At 36.9% G+C, this 15072-nt stretch overlaps 1 protein-coding gene across 2 annotated transcripts in view; it reads left to right on the forward strand.

Moving 5' to 3' along the window:
* Positions 1 to 208: 208 nt before the first annotated feature.
* The window catches only part of COL1A2 (collagen type I alpha 2 chain), a 35701-nt gene continuing 20837 nt past the window's right edge, over positions 209 to 15072 (forward strand). The window contains exons 1-18 of one of the 2 annotated variants that reach the window (XM_019729717.2): positions 209 to 427; positions 3145 to 3155; positions 3761 to 3775; positions 4432 to 4467; positions 5635 to 5727; positions 7025 to 7078; positions 9992 to 10036; positions 10125 to 10178; positions 10278 to 10331; positions 10644 to 10697; positions 11113 to 11166; positions 11688 to 11741; positions 13300 to 13344; positions 13633 to 13686; positions 13787 to 13831; positions 14179 to 14232; positions 14731 to 14829; positions 14960 to 15004. In XM_019729717.2, the coding sequence (XP_019585276.1) occupies positions 349 to 427; positions 3145 to 3155; positions 3761 to 3775; positions 4432 to 4467; positions 5635 to 5727; positions 7025 to 7078; positions 9992 to 10036; positions 10125 to 10178; positions 10278 to 10331; positions 10644 to 10697; positions 11113 to 11166; positions 11688 to 11741; positions 13300 to 13344; positions 13633 to 13686; positions 13787 to 13831; positions 14179 to 14232; positions 14731 to 14829; positions 14960 to 15004 (945 nt within the window). In that variant the 5' untranslated portion in view covers positions 209 to 348. Of the gene's footprint in view, positions 428 to 3144; positions 3156 to 3760; positions 3776 to 4395; positions 4468 to 5634; positions 5728 to 7024; positions 7079 to 9991; positions 10037 to 10124; positions 10179 to 10277; positions 10332 to 10643; positions 10698 to 11112; positions 11167 to 11687; positions 11742 to 13299; positions 13345 to 13632; positions 13687 to 13786; positions 13832 to 14178; positions 14233 to 14730; positions 14830 to 14959; positions 15005 to 15072 lie in introns of both variants that reach the window. The other variant, XM_074340739.1, reaches the window with a different exon arrangement.

Consider the following 15072-nt stretch of genomic DNA (forward strand, 5'->3'; position numbering starts at 1 on the left):
CACGTCCTCAAAAAGAATGGAACCAATTTAAGAAGCCAGCCCCTTGGCCACGTTCCTCCCCCCTTCGCTCCCTCCTCTGCTCCCCCGCAGTCTCCTCCCAGCTGTGGCTGCCCGGGCCCCCAGCCCCAGGCTTCCCATTGGTGGAAGCGTTTTTGGAGGCACCCTCGGGCCAGGGAAACTTTGGCCGTATAAATAGGGCAGATCTGGGCTTTATTATTTTAGCACCAAGGCGGCAGGAGGTTTCGGCTAAGTTGGAGGTACTGGCCACGACTGCATGCCTGCGCCCGCCAGGTGATACCTCCGCCGGTGACCCAGGGGCTCTGCGACACAAGGAGTCTGCATGTCTAAATGGTAGACATGCTCAGCTTTGTGGATACGCGGACTTTGTTGCTGCTTGCAGTAACTTCGTGCCTAGCAACATGCCAATGTAAGTGCCTTCAGCTTGTTTGGGGCAGGCGGGGGAGAGAGATTAGATGGGTGGGCACCCTGGTCTGAAAAGGGAAAACCTAAACTAAGTTCGAGGTACAGCTTGGAGGGAAGGCTCTCTGGCATGTGGAGAAATGCTGGCATTGATAAGAAACACGTAACTTACCTTAGAAATGAAAACATAAAACTCCCGACTCTCGCCAAAAGTTAGGAAACTTTTCTCTGAACTCAGAGTGAGACTGTTAACTTGATCTGGATCCTCTGGATAGTGAAGTTCAAAGGGAACAGAAAGGCTTTTTCCCTAAGGATGAGATAATTAACAACTGATGTGATGAAGGAAGAAGGCAAGGGCCTTCCCTAACAGGCCCCATAACTGCGCCGATATTCACCTTGTAAAACTTGAGGCCTGCTTTAGAAAGCCTTCTAATTTAGTAATACAAAACTCACCCCCTAACGGCTTTTCTGGGTGTTTAAGACTTGTCTGGATGATGATGATAATGTTGATGATTATGACGATGATGACGTTGACGACGGCTGTCAGGCGCCCTCTAGAGGGAGGACAAGGAAAGCACAGGGGACCAGGCCGTAGGCTAATGGAAGACTATATAGGTTTATAGAGAGGTGGTCTGCATTTCTGACTGAAGCCATTCCCAACAGCTAGTCAGTTTCTGGGAAGGAAAATGGATGCTACTTGGAATGGATCCATTCTGAAAAGTAAAATTAGCTTCTCAAATTCATTAGCTTCTCAATTCATTATTAGTCATGGAAATGGTAACTGAAATCTGCTCTGCCTTCTGTTGAACCTGAGAGTTACCTCGTAGACCTGTTTCCAATGACAATCAGACATTTTGAAGACAGCAAGTTGGGAAACATCAACACTGATGTGAGACTCAAGAGACCCAGGTTTTTCCCATGATGTTGCTACTAATTTACCATGTGACCTTGGGCAAGTCAAACTGAGCTTTTTCTGAAATGCAGGATAGAGATTAGATGGACCCCAAGGCCACGTTCCAGCTGTAGGTTTTATGACCAGACTTTCATGTCAAGATAGAATGAAGAAAATCAGTCCATTTTTGATGTCTTGAAAATGGCTTCCTAATCACCAAAGATACTGACTTGATGGAGTATGAGGGGTGTCTGACTATACCCAACACTCCAAAAAGTTTGCTCTACCACATACCACGGTGTCTACCATTGCATTATTACTGATGCATTTTTGGTGTGTTTTCTCCCTTCACCCACTTTTAGTGTACACGCTGTGGTTACTAAGGAGTAATTGCATTGAACAAATTCATATCACCAAGTTCTTTTTTTGTGAGATCTGAGGGTGAGGGGAAAGAGTTGGCTCCTAGAGAAAAGATGAAAACAGACCTAGGGAAGTTTGAAGATACAAAAGACAACTCACCTTCTGAGTAACAGCCAACCACAGTCTGAAATAAAAGTTACCAAACACAGGTTCTTCAACATGGCTCAGTCTGAGTAATTAAAAGGCAAATTTCCAAAATCATAAGGACTTCCGTTAATCAAGTGCAGGCATAATTATTCTTCCTGTTGATGGACACAATGAAGTAAACATATAATTTTCCTAATTTAAAAGTAATTCTCATAAATTGCCCTTAAATGTCAGTGCTGGATGTGGTCCACCCTCCTGAATTGTGACTATTGCAACAGATGTTCTCACTTCAATGACATATTTCTTGTCCACTTAATTAAAGCAATTTTTAGGGGTGATTCATCTTGTTGCCAGGTTGGCCACATTTATATCCTGTGTTAACCTATAATTTTTATACCGTAGAAGAGGAATTCAGTCTTAAGGACTTACAGCAATCATGGCAAAGGAGGGGATATTACTTTAGTGTATTTTTCCCATTATTTTTCAAGATGTTGAATCCACAGTTTTTCTATTTATACAGGGAAATTCCTTCTAAGGGACAAAAGTAATCTGTAAAATGACCTTACCTAATTTAAGTGAACTAACTTAAAGCAAAATTTCAGATGTCCGAATGAATCCAGTTTCATATTGCCAATTAGATCTTTTGAAACAGGACATTAAGAAAGGTACAAACTCGGTGAAGTACTACCATGTTTCCACAAAAATAAGACCTAACCAGAAATTAAGCCCTAGCATGATTTTCCAGGATGACATCCCCTGAACATAAGCCCTAATGCGTCTTTTGGAGCAAAACTTAATATGAGACCTGGTCTTATTTTCAGGGAAACATAGTAAGTAACTTTAATGTTTTATCAAAAAAAAAAAAAAAAAAAAAGTCTACTTTCGGCAACATATTTTCCTAAATTCTTCCTTTTCTTAGATTTTTAAGTATCAAAAATTATCTAAACCATAAATTATTTCCTCATCAATCTACTGGTCTTACTCATCACATTCAGTGATCCATGTGTGTAATTTACCAGCTTAATTACTGAGCATTAGAAATATCCTTTGGACACATTAATATTTCACAAATTTATAAAATAGTAAATAACAATTCGATTCAAAATATAGTTACATGTTAATATTGTATGCAAGTCACCCTGATCCCTGCCTACTTTTGACCTGCATAATTTCCAAGTCATTAGAATTCTCCTAATAAAAAACACAATTGGTCTTTTACTTAGGTAAGTTAATTTTATAGACTAATATATTTATTTGGTATTCACTGCTGTTCGTCAATGAAATAATACTAATAATTATTTCCTGTTTTCCCCTTTCTTCTAAAGCTTTACAAGAGGTAAGTAAAATTATTTTTAGAATATATATTTTTTAATACTTTGATTGCCTTGGCCATAGTAATGTCTTCTTTGGGAGGAGAAGGGGAGGCTACGTTGGTATTGACCAACCTGAATTCCCAAGAAAATTATCAAGAGTTATGGTAGTCAAACCTTTCTGGTTGCCTTAGAAAGTACCCACCCCAATTTCCAAAATGGGCGGGGCTACTGAATAAGACCACTCTCATAAAAAGACCCAGAAGAAACAGAGAGTAAATAATCCAGTGGAAGGTTGGATTTTAGCAGCTGCTACTACAAAGCAGAAGACTTCACAGAGCTAGAGAACTTTGTCACTCCCTTGGAGTCATTTGCAAGAGTATAATGAACAAATTCTTAGCTCATGAATTGAATTTGAGGCATGATTACAGATAAGTATATATTTCAGTTCTGTACATATTTTCTTTAATTTACTTGTAAAATTTAAAGTCATACTTTGAAATACTAAGATAATAGTAATGCTCAATATATATACTCCACAGGTATATTGTATACTACAGAGAAATGGGAACCATTTTAAAATACATGTATATAATTTTCCTCATAATAATCTTTTACATTTCTTTTCTAGGCAACTGCAAGAAAGGTAAGAGTCCAATACTTCTCCATAATATCTGAAATGATCAGCAATAATTTATAATTTAACTAAATTTATAGTGGACTATACAAGGAAAATACTTTGTCAAGATTTGCCCATATTCATTTAGCTATTGAATATGCATTAGCTAACCCAAAAATAAAATAGCTTTGATGTTTAATATAACAGTTTTAATATCTTCCAGAATCATTTCTAATTACACTTATATTTTATAAACTGGTGATATACATACTAAAGAAAAAAAAGACTTGTCTTTATCCTTGAGACATAATGACTATTATGTTAATTATAGGTAGATGAAAGTTTATTTTAAAGGGCTTTGACTATATAAGTATGCTGCTAACGATGTAACAAAATGGTAACTCTTTCCACAGAAATCATCTTTCTAAAAACAGTAGTTATAATATTTTGGCCTAATGACTAGAGACTGTAGCCTCCAATATCCCAGTTTTAAAAAAACTTACATGTTAATTATAATAAAAACAACACACTTTTATCTATTGTATTGTGCCATTTTATAGCTGTTATCTAATAACATTGTGATTAGATCAGTCTAACCAACTAATTTTTATCAAGAATGCTTTGCTTGTTCACTGGAAATTGCTTAGACATTTAGAATTGTGCTGTTTGTATCTTCCTTGTAGGGCCCAGCTGGAGATAGAGGACCACGTGGAGAAAGGGTGTGTAATTTTTGAACTATTAAAGGGTTTTGACCCATAATTGAATAACTACATATTAGAAACTACCAGAGACTGACGATTTATAAGACTATCATGTAGCCAGATAATTGCACCATCTTTTAAGCAGATAATGCCCTACAGAAGAGACGAATGAGCATTATTATATATAATCAATATTCTTTTCAGGTCAAGATTACCTTCAAGAAAGCAAAACTATTACAGACAGCCATATTCTTTGCATGGTCCATCTTTTTTTTGGTTTTAGTTGACCTGTCCAGTACATACACAGTGAAAATGTATCCACTACCACCACATAGTTCTTCTCTTATTACGGCATTTTGTTTGCTTTTCAAGTAAGATCTCTTACGTAGCCTGGTAATAATAGTAAAACAGCAGTCAACAACATATTTCTGTCTAAATTCATAAATATGTAAATTAGGCATACATTTTATTCATGGTATTCTTAGCTCTCCCTGCTATGCTTATTTGGCATGTATAACTATATGGTTTTGCATTATATAACACTTTTACCAAGTACCTATCTCTTGTATCTATCTGAAAGTACAGACTTAAATGTATTTCAAACAATCTATTAAAGGTAGCATTATGTCAGCAAGTTACTTTAACAACATAAATAATTAACAACATAAATAGTGTTAATGGTCAGAAATCTGTAGGATTTTCTACCCTGTGATAAAATTACTTTGCTATCATATTAATTAATCTACTATTCACACATAGCATAACCAAAACAATTCAGTAAGTTCATCAGTCGGAAACAGTCAATCAATACACATAGCACATCACTGTACACTGTTAACCGTATGAAGTTTATGGAATCATAAATTTTAGCTATGATTTCTTTCTTTATTTGAATACTGGAGCTCCATTATGAATTAATATTTAGCGGCTGAGGTAGTTTCTCTTCCTGGAGGAACTACCCGGTCTTGTGTATTCGTGTATCAGTTACTAAACCTCCTTCTAAAATAAACCCAAGTCACAAGTGAATTTCAAGCAGGGACAAAGATGGCATATTGAATGTCCAGACCACTTGCTCATTGAAAGGTCTGAACAACTGATTTGACCACATGTGTTCTTAGGGATCCTTTGTCACGTATAAGTTCCTATGGGGTCTAATCCTGATGTAATTCACTTTTTACATAACAGGGTCCACCAGGCCCACCAGGCAGAGATGGTGATGATGGTACCCAAGGCCCTCCTGGTCCACCTGGTCCTCCTGGCCCCCCTGGTCTTGGCGGGGTAAGGTATCTTAAGTATTGTTAACGTTTAGCTAACTTTGGTTTCTCGTACTTCTATTGGAAAAGGCTCGTGAAATTTATTTTTAGCAGTTTAGGGAGGGGATGCTATTTGGATATTGGTATACTTTGTTTCATTTCTTTGGTTTCTTCATTCAGAATTCTGCTTTGCCCATTCTCTTTGTGAGCTCTTACCAATTACAGGCTGGTTTTTGGGTTCACTGAAGGTAGCTGCAGCTCATCATTTAATTTGAGTATTTAGTATCTTTCATTGGTAGGGCACAAATAAGAGGTGTTGCATTATTAAAGAGCTTGATTATATTGAATTATAACTGAAATCCTTGCTTTTAAGTAATTTCACAAACATCCTACTCTTTTTATTCTCCTTGGTTTGAAGTCTGCTGAACCAACATTCAAAAGAGTTTTAGGTTTAATTTGCTTGAAACTAATTTGAGAAAAGTACATTTCCTTTTTCAGTAATATCTTCTTTTAGTTTTAGGTATTTAACAATGGTATGAGTGCCACATGGCCTCACCGCAGGAAGGAAAACATATTTGCTTAATTGGTTAGCACTATGAATCAGAAGCCTGATTCCAATACTCAACTGTATGCCAGTAAAATAAGACCTTTCTCCCCCAAAGATCTTATTATGATTGCTTATCTATTGAGTACCTCCAAAAGCACCTTCTTGAATAGATCTACCACTATAAGAGATACCTTTAACAGGAAAGTTATTACTGTGAACTATTTTTTAAAATTTAATCTTCCAAAGGGCATTTTAATTTAATTTTCCTCTAAACTTGAAAACTCTTTATATCTTTTTTGAAACTTTAGCAAGGGAAAGGTCTCTTAGTCATTCTGTGGAGTTCTGGAGGAGTGGGGCAACAGGAAGTGCACAGTCGTTTTCTTGGCCTCTGCCCAGTTTATTAGGGGCTCTCAGTGACTTCTAACATTTTTGAAAGCTGCCCTTCCGCAGTGCGGAGGCATGAGATGGGCGTGGAGAGAGGGTGAACAGGGCAGGAAAGGGTTTGAAAAATAAGGTAGGGAAGCTCCCCAATTCAAACTAGGTATGGAGTAAATTTTAAACTTGTATTTCCCTGACTTAGGAATTTAGCTCAATATGGAATTCTAAACTAATAATTGTATCAAAAATATTGCTCCCTTTTAAACAACAATAGAAAAATCTTAACAAGTAGAATGAGAAAATGAACTACAAGGCTGGTAATTATAATGTATATGTATATATGTATATATACATATAATATATGTATATATGTATATTTTTCCCCCCACCCTTCTAGAACTTTGCTGCCCAATATGATGGAAAAGGAGTTGGACTTGGCCCTGGACCAATGGTATGTATATCTCTTTTTATCTTAGCCAAAAAATTACTGAATAGAGGATTTATTTTACGTTAAATTTCACATTGCCATTATTTAGCTATCTAGGTTAACACCCTAATACTTAGATCAGATTAAAGCAGCAACTCTTTTTGTATTCAAATCTATAAAAATCTAAACCTAGTTAAAGGGGGTTCAGTTTTCTCTGTGAACATGCCTCCTTAGGATAGATCAGATACTTACATCCAAGAACTAACCTCTGGACATAGTAATCATAATTTAAGTAAATCAATTTAATTCAAAAGCGTGATCACTTTAATTTTTTTTACATCCTTTAACATTGCTCAGAATTTTAAGCAACCCTTAGAGACACAGAACTATTAAGTTCTACAAACTTGTTGAAAGGATCGACAATTTCTAGTCCAGACTTTTCATTTTATAGCAAGAGAGTTTACGCCCCATATAGGTTGTTAATGACAGAACTAGAACAACAGCCAGACAAGATGTCTGATGTTTGATGATGACATGGCTCATGCATGTATATAGCACTTGAATAAAATATTAATTTATTCAACACATATTTATCAGGTGCCTTCGATGAGCCCCAAACTGTATTATGCATTGGGGATACAGCAGTGACTATGACAGAGTTTCACCCTCCCTCAGGGGTTAATAATGTAGGAAATGTTTCTTGGTATCCATTTGGATAAAAATTCATTTTTCAGTCTATTAATTACAAATCAATATAGAAGAAAATATAAGTAAAATTTAGCACATATTAATCAGCACAAATATTCAGCAATATGTCCTATAATTTTAGTAACATTTAGAAAAGTTTTCTATATGATTATGATGATGATGGTCTATCTTCAACAAGTGAACCTTTTAACAAGCATTAGTGAGACATGTTAATGAAAAAAGCGATATGAGCATGCAAAATACATACTAGTATGTATAAAATAGAGGGAAATATACTAGAAGTAAAAACATTAAGTTGATTAAACACTACAGTTTAACACACACACACACACACACACACACACACACACACAAAATCTGGTGATTTTAATTAATTGCTTCCAAAGTTAACATGGTCTTTAAAAAATAAATTTTACTTGGACAATGCGTTCAGTGCCCTATCTTCAAAAGAAGATATTTTACTGGAGCTAATGGTCCCCAATAAGCTAATACACTATAAGGCCAAGATAATATTTTCTGTAAATTAAAACTCTCACTTGAGAAGTAATGTGCCTTAAATGATGCTTTCCAATTTCCTGGTAATTTAAAATATTCATATATGAAATGAAGAAGTAGAGATTTTCTTTTGGCTTTGTTTACATTCGATATATAAAATTAGCCATTTCAGCTAATGCTAGACATTAGTCAGTTTTAAAGCAGTACCTATATTTCAAGAAGAAGCTAAAGGGGGAAAAAATAAAGCACTAATTTAAAAAGCCTACATAAGCCCAGAAAATTAATATGGATTTCAGATTCCCCTGACTTTGGAACATCTCTCTGGGGGACATAAAGCAAAGTGTTTTACTTTTAAATATCAGTAAAATATAATTTAAGCTTGCACATCCACACACATTCACAGACACATGTAATCAACAGGTGTGTATTTCACAAATAGGAACGATAGGCCGCAATAAAGTATTAAAATAATTTTCCGTGTTGGAAAGTCAATAACTATAAAACCCTACAGGGTTCTTCTCTGAATTAATGAGTAATCATTGTCTCACAGCCTCCACAACACAAACTACTTTTTATGCAAATGAAATTGTTGCAAATACATGGAAAAAATGAATAATATAACTAAAAATTCATGGTGTCAAAGAAAATTGTTTATTAATGTATACTTAAAAATTATTTTGATTGAAAATTGACAGTTTCTTTGAAGGTCGATGCATTTCCCAAATAATTCTTATAATTAAGATGATGTACTTTTTAATAAAATCTGTATTATTTCACTTTAGGCATTAACACCGTGGGGCAGACTTGACTGCAGAGTCCCCACAGTTGATGACGGACTGCAGAGTCCCTCATGAGCAAATTACCCAAGACTTGTCTGTACAGTATTTTCAGCAATAGAGGAACGGGCTCCTACAGAAGAGCTTGCACAGGCGTGGATTACTGCAAAGGGAGTCAAGAATGTATATTTAGCTTGCAAACTAAATATTAGCTTGTAAGCTAAACTAAATTTAGCTTGTTTCACTCTACTTGAGTGCTACAGAATGAAGAACAAAGGGGAGAACAATCGGCTGTCATTTGGGTCATATTTTCAGTAACAATATTATGCAATAGACTCTTCCAGGGGGATGTTTCAATAATATTTTATTTCTCCTTTACCCCTCATTACATCGACTTTTGTTTGACATTTGTATCAGTCACCAACAATCCTTAAAGTAGTTATCAGGTTATAACAAACCGCCCTCTAATCGTTAAAAAGGATTTTTGATCCTTTTCAATTTATGCCCCTTGTGGCAATAAAAATATCAATTTCTTGGCTAAGGATGACATGAGGAGATGACATATGATCAAGGGAAGCCAAATAGAAATGCTTCGTCAGCTGCATAGAAGGCAGCTGTGTACTCTGTACTGTGCAAAGGCTGATTTCTTAGAACAACCTCAGTATGCCCGCTGTGCACAACTTGAAGGAACCTATGGCCACCCCATCCAATTCTCATTGAGTTCAGCTGCTTTGGGTTAGTAGGAAAGGAAAAGCAAAAGCAGAGAACTAGTGGAGGAAACCTGAGTCCCTTAAAGCTTCCTTTGGGAAAGACAAAAACTATGAAATAAGACCAAGACAGTTCTGTTCATCTGTCTATCACAAAATGTCTGTCAATGGTACTACGAAGCTAGTTCTCTCTGACCTTACTCCAGGCCATTACACCTTGGCTGTGCTGAGTATATCTGTCCTGTTTACAGGGTTTGATGGGACCCAGGGGCCCTCCTGGTGCAGCTGGAGCTCCTGTAAGTATCAAAAGTTTGTAATCTCTCTTTTGTAAAAAGATGGACAATTAAAGAAAGGCTTGGAGTATGACAGACTGGTTTCTCTTAGGGCCCTCAAGGTTTCCAAGGACCTGCTGGTGAGCCTGGAGAACCTGGTCAAACTGTGAGTCCATTCTTCCCCTTTGTGATACTTTTATTTTATTTTTCCAAGAAATTTGTTCATCCAGCCATAACAAAATGATGGGTCTTCCGTTTTTTTTAGGGTCCTGCAGGTGCTCGTGGCCCAACTGGCCCTCCTGGCAAGGCTGGTGAGGATGTAAGTGTTTACTTTTCAGCACTTCCATATGCCATTTAGTACTCCTGTCTCAACGAGATTTTCTAGATTCAAATGAAGTATTCTGCCAAGAGCCAAATATGTCTGACATAACTGTCTCCATATGGGAAATATTATTTTAATAAAATATAAATTGGATTATATTTAAGGAAATATAATTGCGAATTAAATGTATGTTTGGATCCACATTTTTATGAGGTGCCCTTTTCCTCTATTGTAAAAACCACCATACCCACATTTTCATCTGATAGTTTACCAAGAAAAGGTTAACCCTATGATGCTTTCGTGTTTTAGGGTCACCCTGGAAAACCCGGACGACCTGGTGAGAGAGGAGTTGTTGGACCACAGGTAAGGCTTTTTACAACAGTATATAGTACAAGCATCAGAGAGCATCTCACATATAAGATAGTTGCTAAAAGTAAAGTCAGTCTAAATGGCAATATGGATGTCTGCATACTTATAACATTTATTGAAGGCATCTGGCCTAGTTAAGAATGCATCCAGTTTTTATTAAGGCAAATAATATAATATCAATGACAGCAGGCATACTATCAACAACAAAATGGTATTTTCTACAAATACCACAGTATTAGTTATTCAAATTAGAGTAAGTTAATTTACAGCTCTATGCTTAAAAATATATTAGTCTTTGATTCCAAGCTTGAACTTCGATAAGAACAAATATTTTGGAGGGAAGAAACAATTTTCATTTTATCTGGAACAGAAAACATTATTTGTCTTCTTCTGTGTTTTCTTTTTTAAGGGTGCTCGTGGTTTCCCTGGAACTCCTGGACTGCCTGGCTTCAAGGGCATTAGGGTGAGTATATTCTTTACCCCATGAGAGAAAATGTTGATGATTTTTAGGAAAAAGTTCAACCATATTTAAACTCCTGGGTGACGTATATTTGCCTTCCAAAGTCCTGGAGTTTGCCAGAGTGGAGAGAGAGTTAAAGAATAAGGACCACTGGAAAGTAAAGTAAAGTGGCATGTAGTTTGTTTTCTGTCTGTTCATAGCTTCCAAGAAGCGGGGATCCATACAGAGAAATTGTGTACAATAGGCATGGCTCAAGTGGTATTTACAGCCATCTGAAGATCGTAAAATTATTCAAGATGGAAAGGACAGAAGAGAACCTCTAGTCTTAGGTCCTTCTCTTTCCGGGGCAAGGAGGTTCACCTAGGGCAATGGAGGGAGCTGGCCTGGAGCTGGAGCAGGCGGATTGCATTCTGCAGATGAGGTCACAGGAGTCAGCCAGGAGATAGTGACTACAAAGACAGATGTTTGATTTGACCAAGCACCATAATGGAATAACATTTTAATAATGAGGATTTCCCTTTCAGGGACACAATGGTCTGGATGGATTGAAGGGACAGCCTGGTGCTCCAGGTATAAAGGTAAATACTAAAGCAGAAGCATTTTTAAAACGATTGATTGTCTTTCCCCATCACCACTTGAAAGTATATTTTGACTGAAATCTACTCATATTCTAAACAATATTCTATTTCTTCTTCTATTTTAATTAAATATTAATTAATCCTTCAGTGGTGGGGAGTATGGGATTCTGTGACAAAAGGCCAATTATTGATAATATTCATTTAATTAATATCTTTTACACAACTGTGATTTTTAAAAATGTCAATAGTTTCATCCTCCATTTCCTTTCTGCCCGTAATTTCAGTTGATCTCTGCAGCGAAAATAAAAGTAAATAAATATACTCAGACATGAGAACAGTATAGGCTATTTTAAACTGTAAATTCTCCTTTGCCATGCACTAATTAGATAGGTACATCCGTGCCACAATACATTTTTCTACCTCTTTCCTGTGCTTTATCTGTGCACACTCAAAAAAATTTTAATTCGATAATTAAAGTCTCAGAAGTGTGTTATCTCTGGGTTAGGCTCTTCTCTGACAGGGTTTTCAACTGTAAAATGTTCTCTCTCCTATTAAGGAGATAATGTGATATTAAAGTGAATACCAACGTAATTACAAATTAATGAGTAACGAATACTAGTGGGACCAGAAATGAACATGAATATGGAGAATCTGTTCTAACTTTCTAGCTGCCACATAAATGGATAAGGTCAAACTCATTCTCTCTAGAGCCTAATATAATACCTCAGACTACTAATCACAGCATCATAAAACGTCAAAGCTTGCAAGGAGCTTTGGAGACTTCCTCATTTTGCAGATGAGGGAAACCAGGGCTTAGAGGAAGTGAGTGACTTGCCCAAAGTCACACATCTGGTAGTTAGAAGTATATGGGCTAGAATTCTTAACCCTTCTCCAGTGGTTATCCCCAAAGGATACATAGCACATAGGATCCCAGAAATAAAGGTTCTTTAACTGGTCTCTTAAACCCTGTTTATTCCATATCTGAATCAGATTATCTTCAAGGAAAGTTCTTTTTATACGTGCCATTGTATCAAATTATCCCACCACGATCACCACCACTCAAGATAAGAATATAGATTGGAAATAAATAAGACAACTCTAAAAATATTACGAAGTTCAAATTTTCATGCATATTTTACACAAATAAAAATATTGAGTGTTCAAAATAACTTTAAAGAGGGTAAATATGGTAATATTGAAAGCAAATTTATCTTCTGACATCTCTTTTTATATCTTTCCTAATTTATAAGCCTAACCTAAATGATATCCAAAATCTAAGGGGAAATTAGGGAAAGGGTAACACTCAACCACATCTCCCTAGTACCATGATATTTGGTATTATCCAAATGAAAACCTGTATTTTAGAAATTTTAAAAATTTACGTGTTTGGCATAATTGAGAAACAGTCTATATGTGTAAGAAATGTTACAAAATATGTGAATGGTTCAAATGGAAAATAGGGTAAAAACTGCCCAATCAGAAAACATAATCGATATATACACATATCGATATATATATGAATGTATAATGAACAAAAACTCAATCCTTTTCCATGTAGGGTGAACCTGGTGCTGCTGGTGAAAATGGAACTCCAGGTCAAACAGTAAGTACTGATAATTGTCAATCTAAATCTGTATACTCTTTGCAAGCTGGAACTTCTTTAATGTTTTTGGCTAATTACTATTTCCCTCAGCATCGTATTCTTTGATGTTTTTCTACTAGCCTTCTGCATACTTAATTGGAATCCATTATCTTTTAGTTGGCATTACAACAAGACCTATTTATTTGTAGTGGATTCTTGTGCATGTTGGAAATTGAACAAAGCAAATGATGCCTGTGACTTTTTCAAAATTAGCATTCAGGATTTCATTGAAAATATTTCTGCTTTTAGGGAGCCCGTGGGCTTCCTGGAGAGCGAGGACGTGTGGGTGCCCCTGGCCCAGCTGTGAGTGCTTCCATTTTTGCTCATTTTCATCCCTTTAAAAATCTTCTGATAATTGCCTTTTAACTTTCCACTTGACTTTTTCTCTTTATTTTCTTCATAGGGTGCCCGTGGAAGTGATGGAAGTGTGGGTCCTGTGGGTCCTGCTGTAAGTTTTGACACTGAAGAATTTGAGAGTATGGGATGGAAGCTATCTTCTTTATTAATTTCCTATGGAATAACACCATTTTAGACACCTTACCAAATATTCTGTGGGGTCTTTTGAAGGTCCTATTTATAAGTACTATCCCTGGGGTGTTGATTGATTTATAAAGTAAAATCTACTCTACTTTGGATACTCTGAATGTCTTCCCTTTGATAAGACTACTGACAACAGACTAGCTGTCAGTTTTTTCTTTGCCAATACTAAATAAGATCAAACCATTCCAATCTTCTGTTGTTGTGTTATTAATTTACTAGGAGGAAATGTCTTACCACCTTCTACTTTGATTTCAGGGTCCCCTTGGGTCTGCTGGCCCTCCAGGCTTCCCTGGTGCCCCTGGCCCCAAGGTAAAAATATGGTGACCGTTGTCATTACCTTGATAAACTTTTTATAGTGATGAGAAAGATAGGAGCTGTGTTTGCAGATGGAGAGATAATTATAGGACAGGTAGCTTAACTAGTCCCTCCTTCAGAGTGGTTATAGAATGACCAGTTTTCTCACTCCCAGCTTGAAATAGATCATCTCTCTGCACTTGAGCACTATGAGTATAGATGTAGATGACAGCATGGAAATTGATTCCATGGGGTCTTCTGGGATGCACTCCCAAACTCGTTGGGACTGACTAGCTGAGCACCAAAGTCTCTACCACAGAGAGACAGAGGTAGGTGAAGGTAGCACTGGGAGCCAGATGGCAGAACCAGGCCACGAAAATAGGAACCCATTTTTTGCTGTGGTACCAGACAATTGCAGTTCTGAAGAAATTTCATAAAATTGGTGTCCTAAAACTGGAGAAGTGCTGTTTCTTTACATATTGGCTAATGTCCCAGTGTCATTCCCTCTTTTAGGGTGAAATTGGACCTGTTGGTAACCCTGGCCCTGCTGGTCCTGCGGGTCCCCGTGGTGAAGTGGGTCTTCCAGGCCTTTCTGGCCCCGTTGGACCTCCTGTAAGTAGCCATTGTCATTAACCTTACTGAGTGGAAGAAAACAAAAAAACCAAAGGAATCATGATGAAGTCAAGGAAGAAGAGAAATATTCCTATTAACTGGTATCTTTCTCCCTTCCTTTTCCTCGTAGGGTAACCCTGGAGCCAACGGCCTGGCTGGTGCTAAGGGTGCTGCTGTGAGTATGTGGCGGGAGTGGCTAACATGCTGCTGTGGGTTAGAAGGCGGGGGAATAAGTGCTGCCTC

The sequence above is a fragment of the Rhinolophus sinicus genome, linkage group LG09 (assembly GCF_036562045.2).
Source record: "Rhinolophus sinicus isolate RSC01 linkage group LG09, ASM3656204v1, whole genome shotgun sequence".
Lineage (NCBI taxonomy): Eukaryota > Metazoa > Chordata > Mammalia > Chiroptera > Rhinolophidae > Rhinolophus > Rhinolophus sinicus.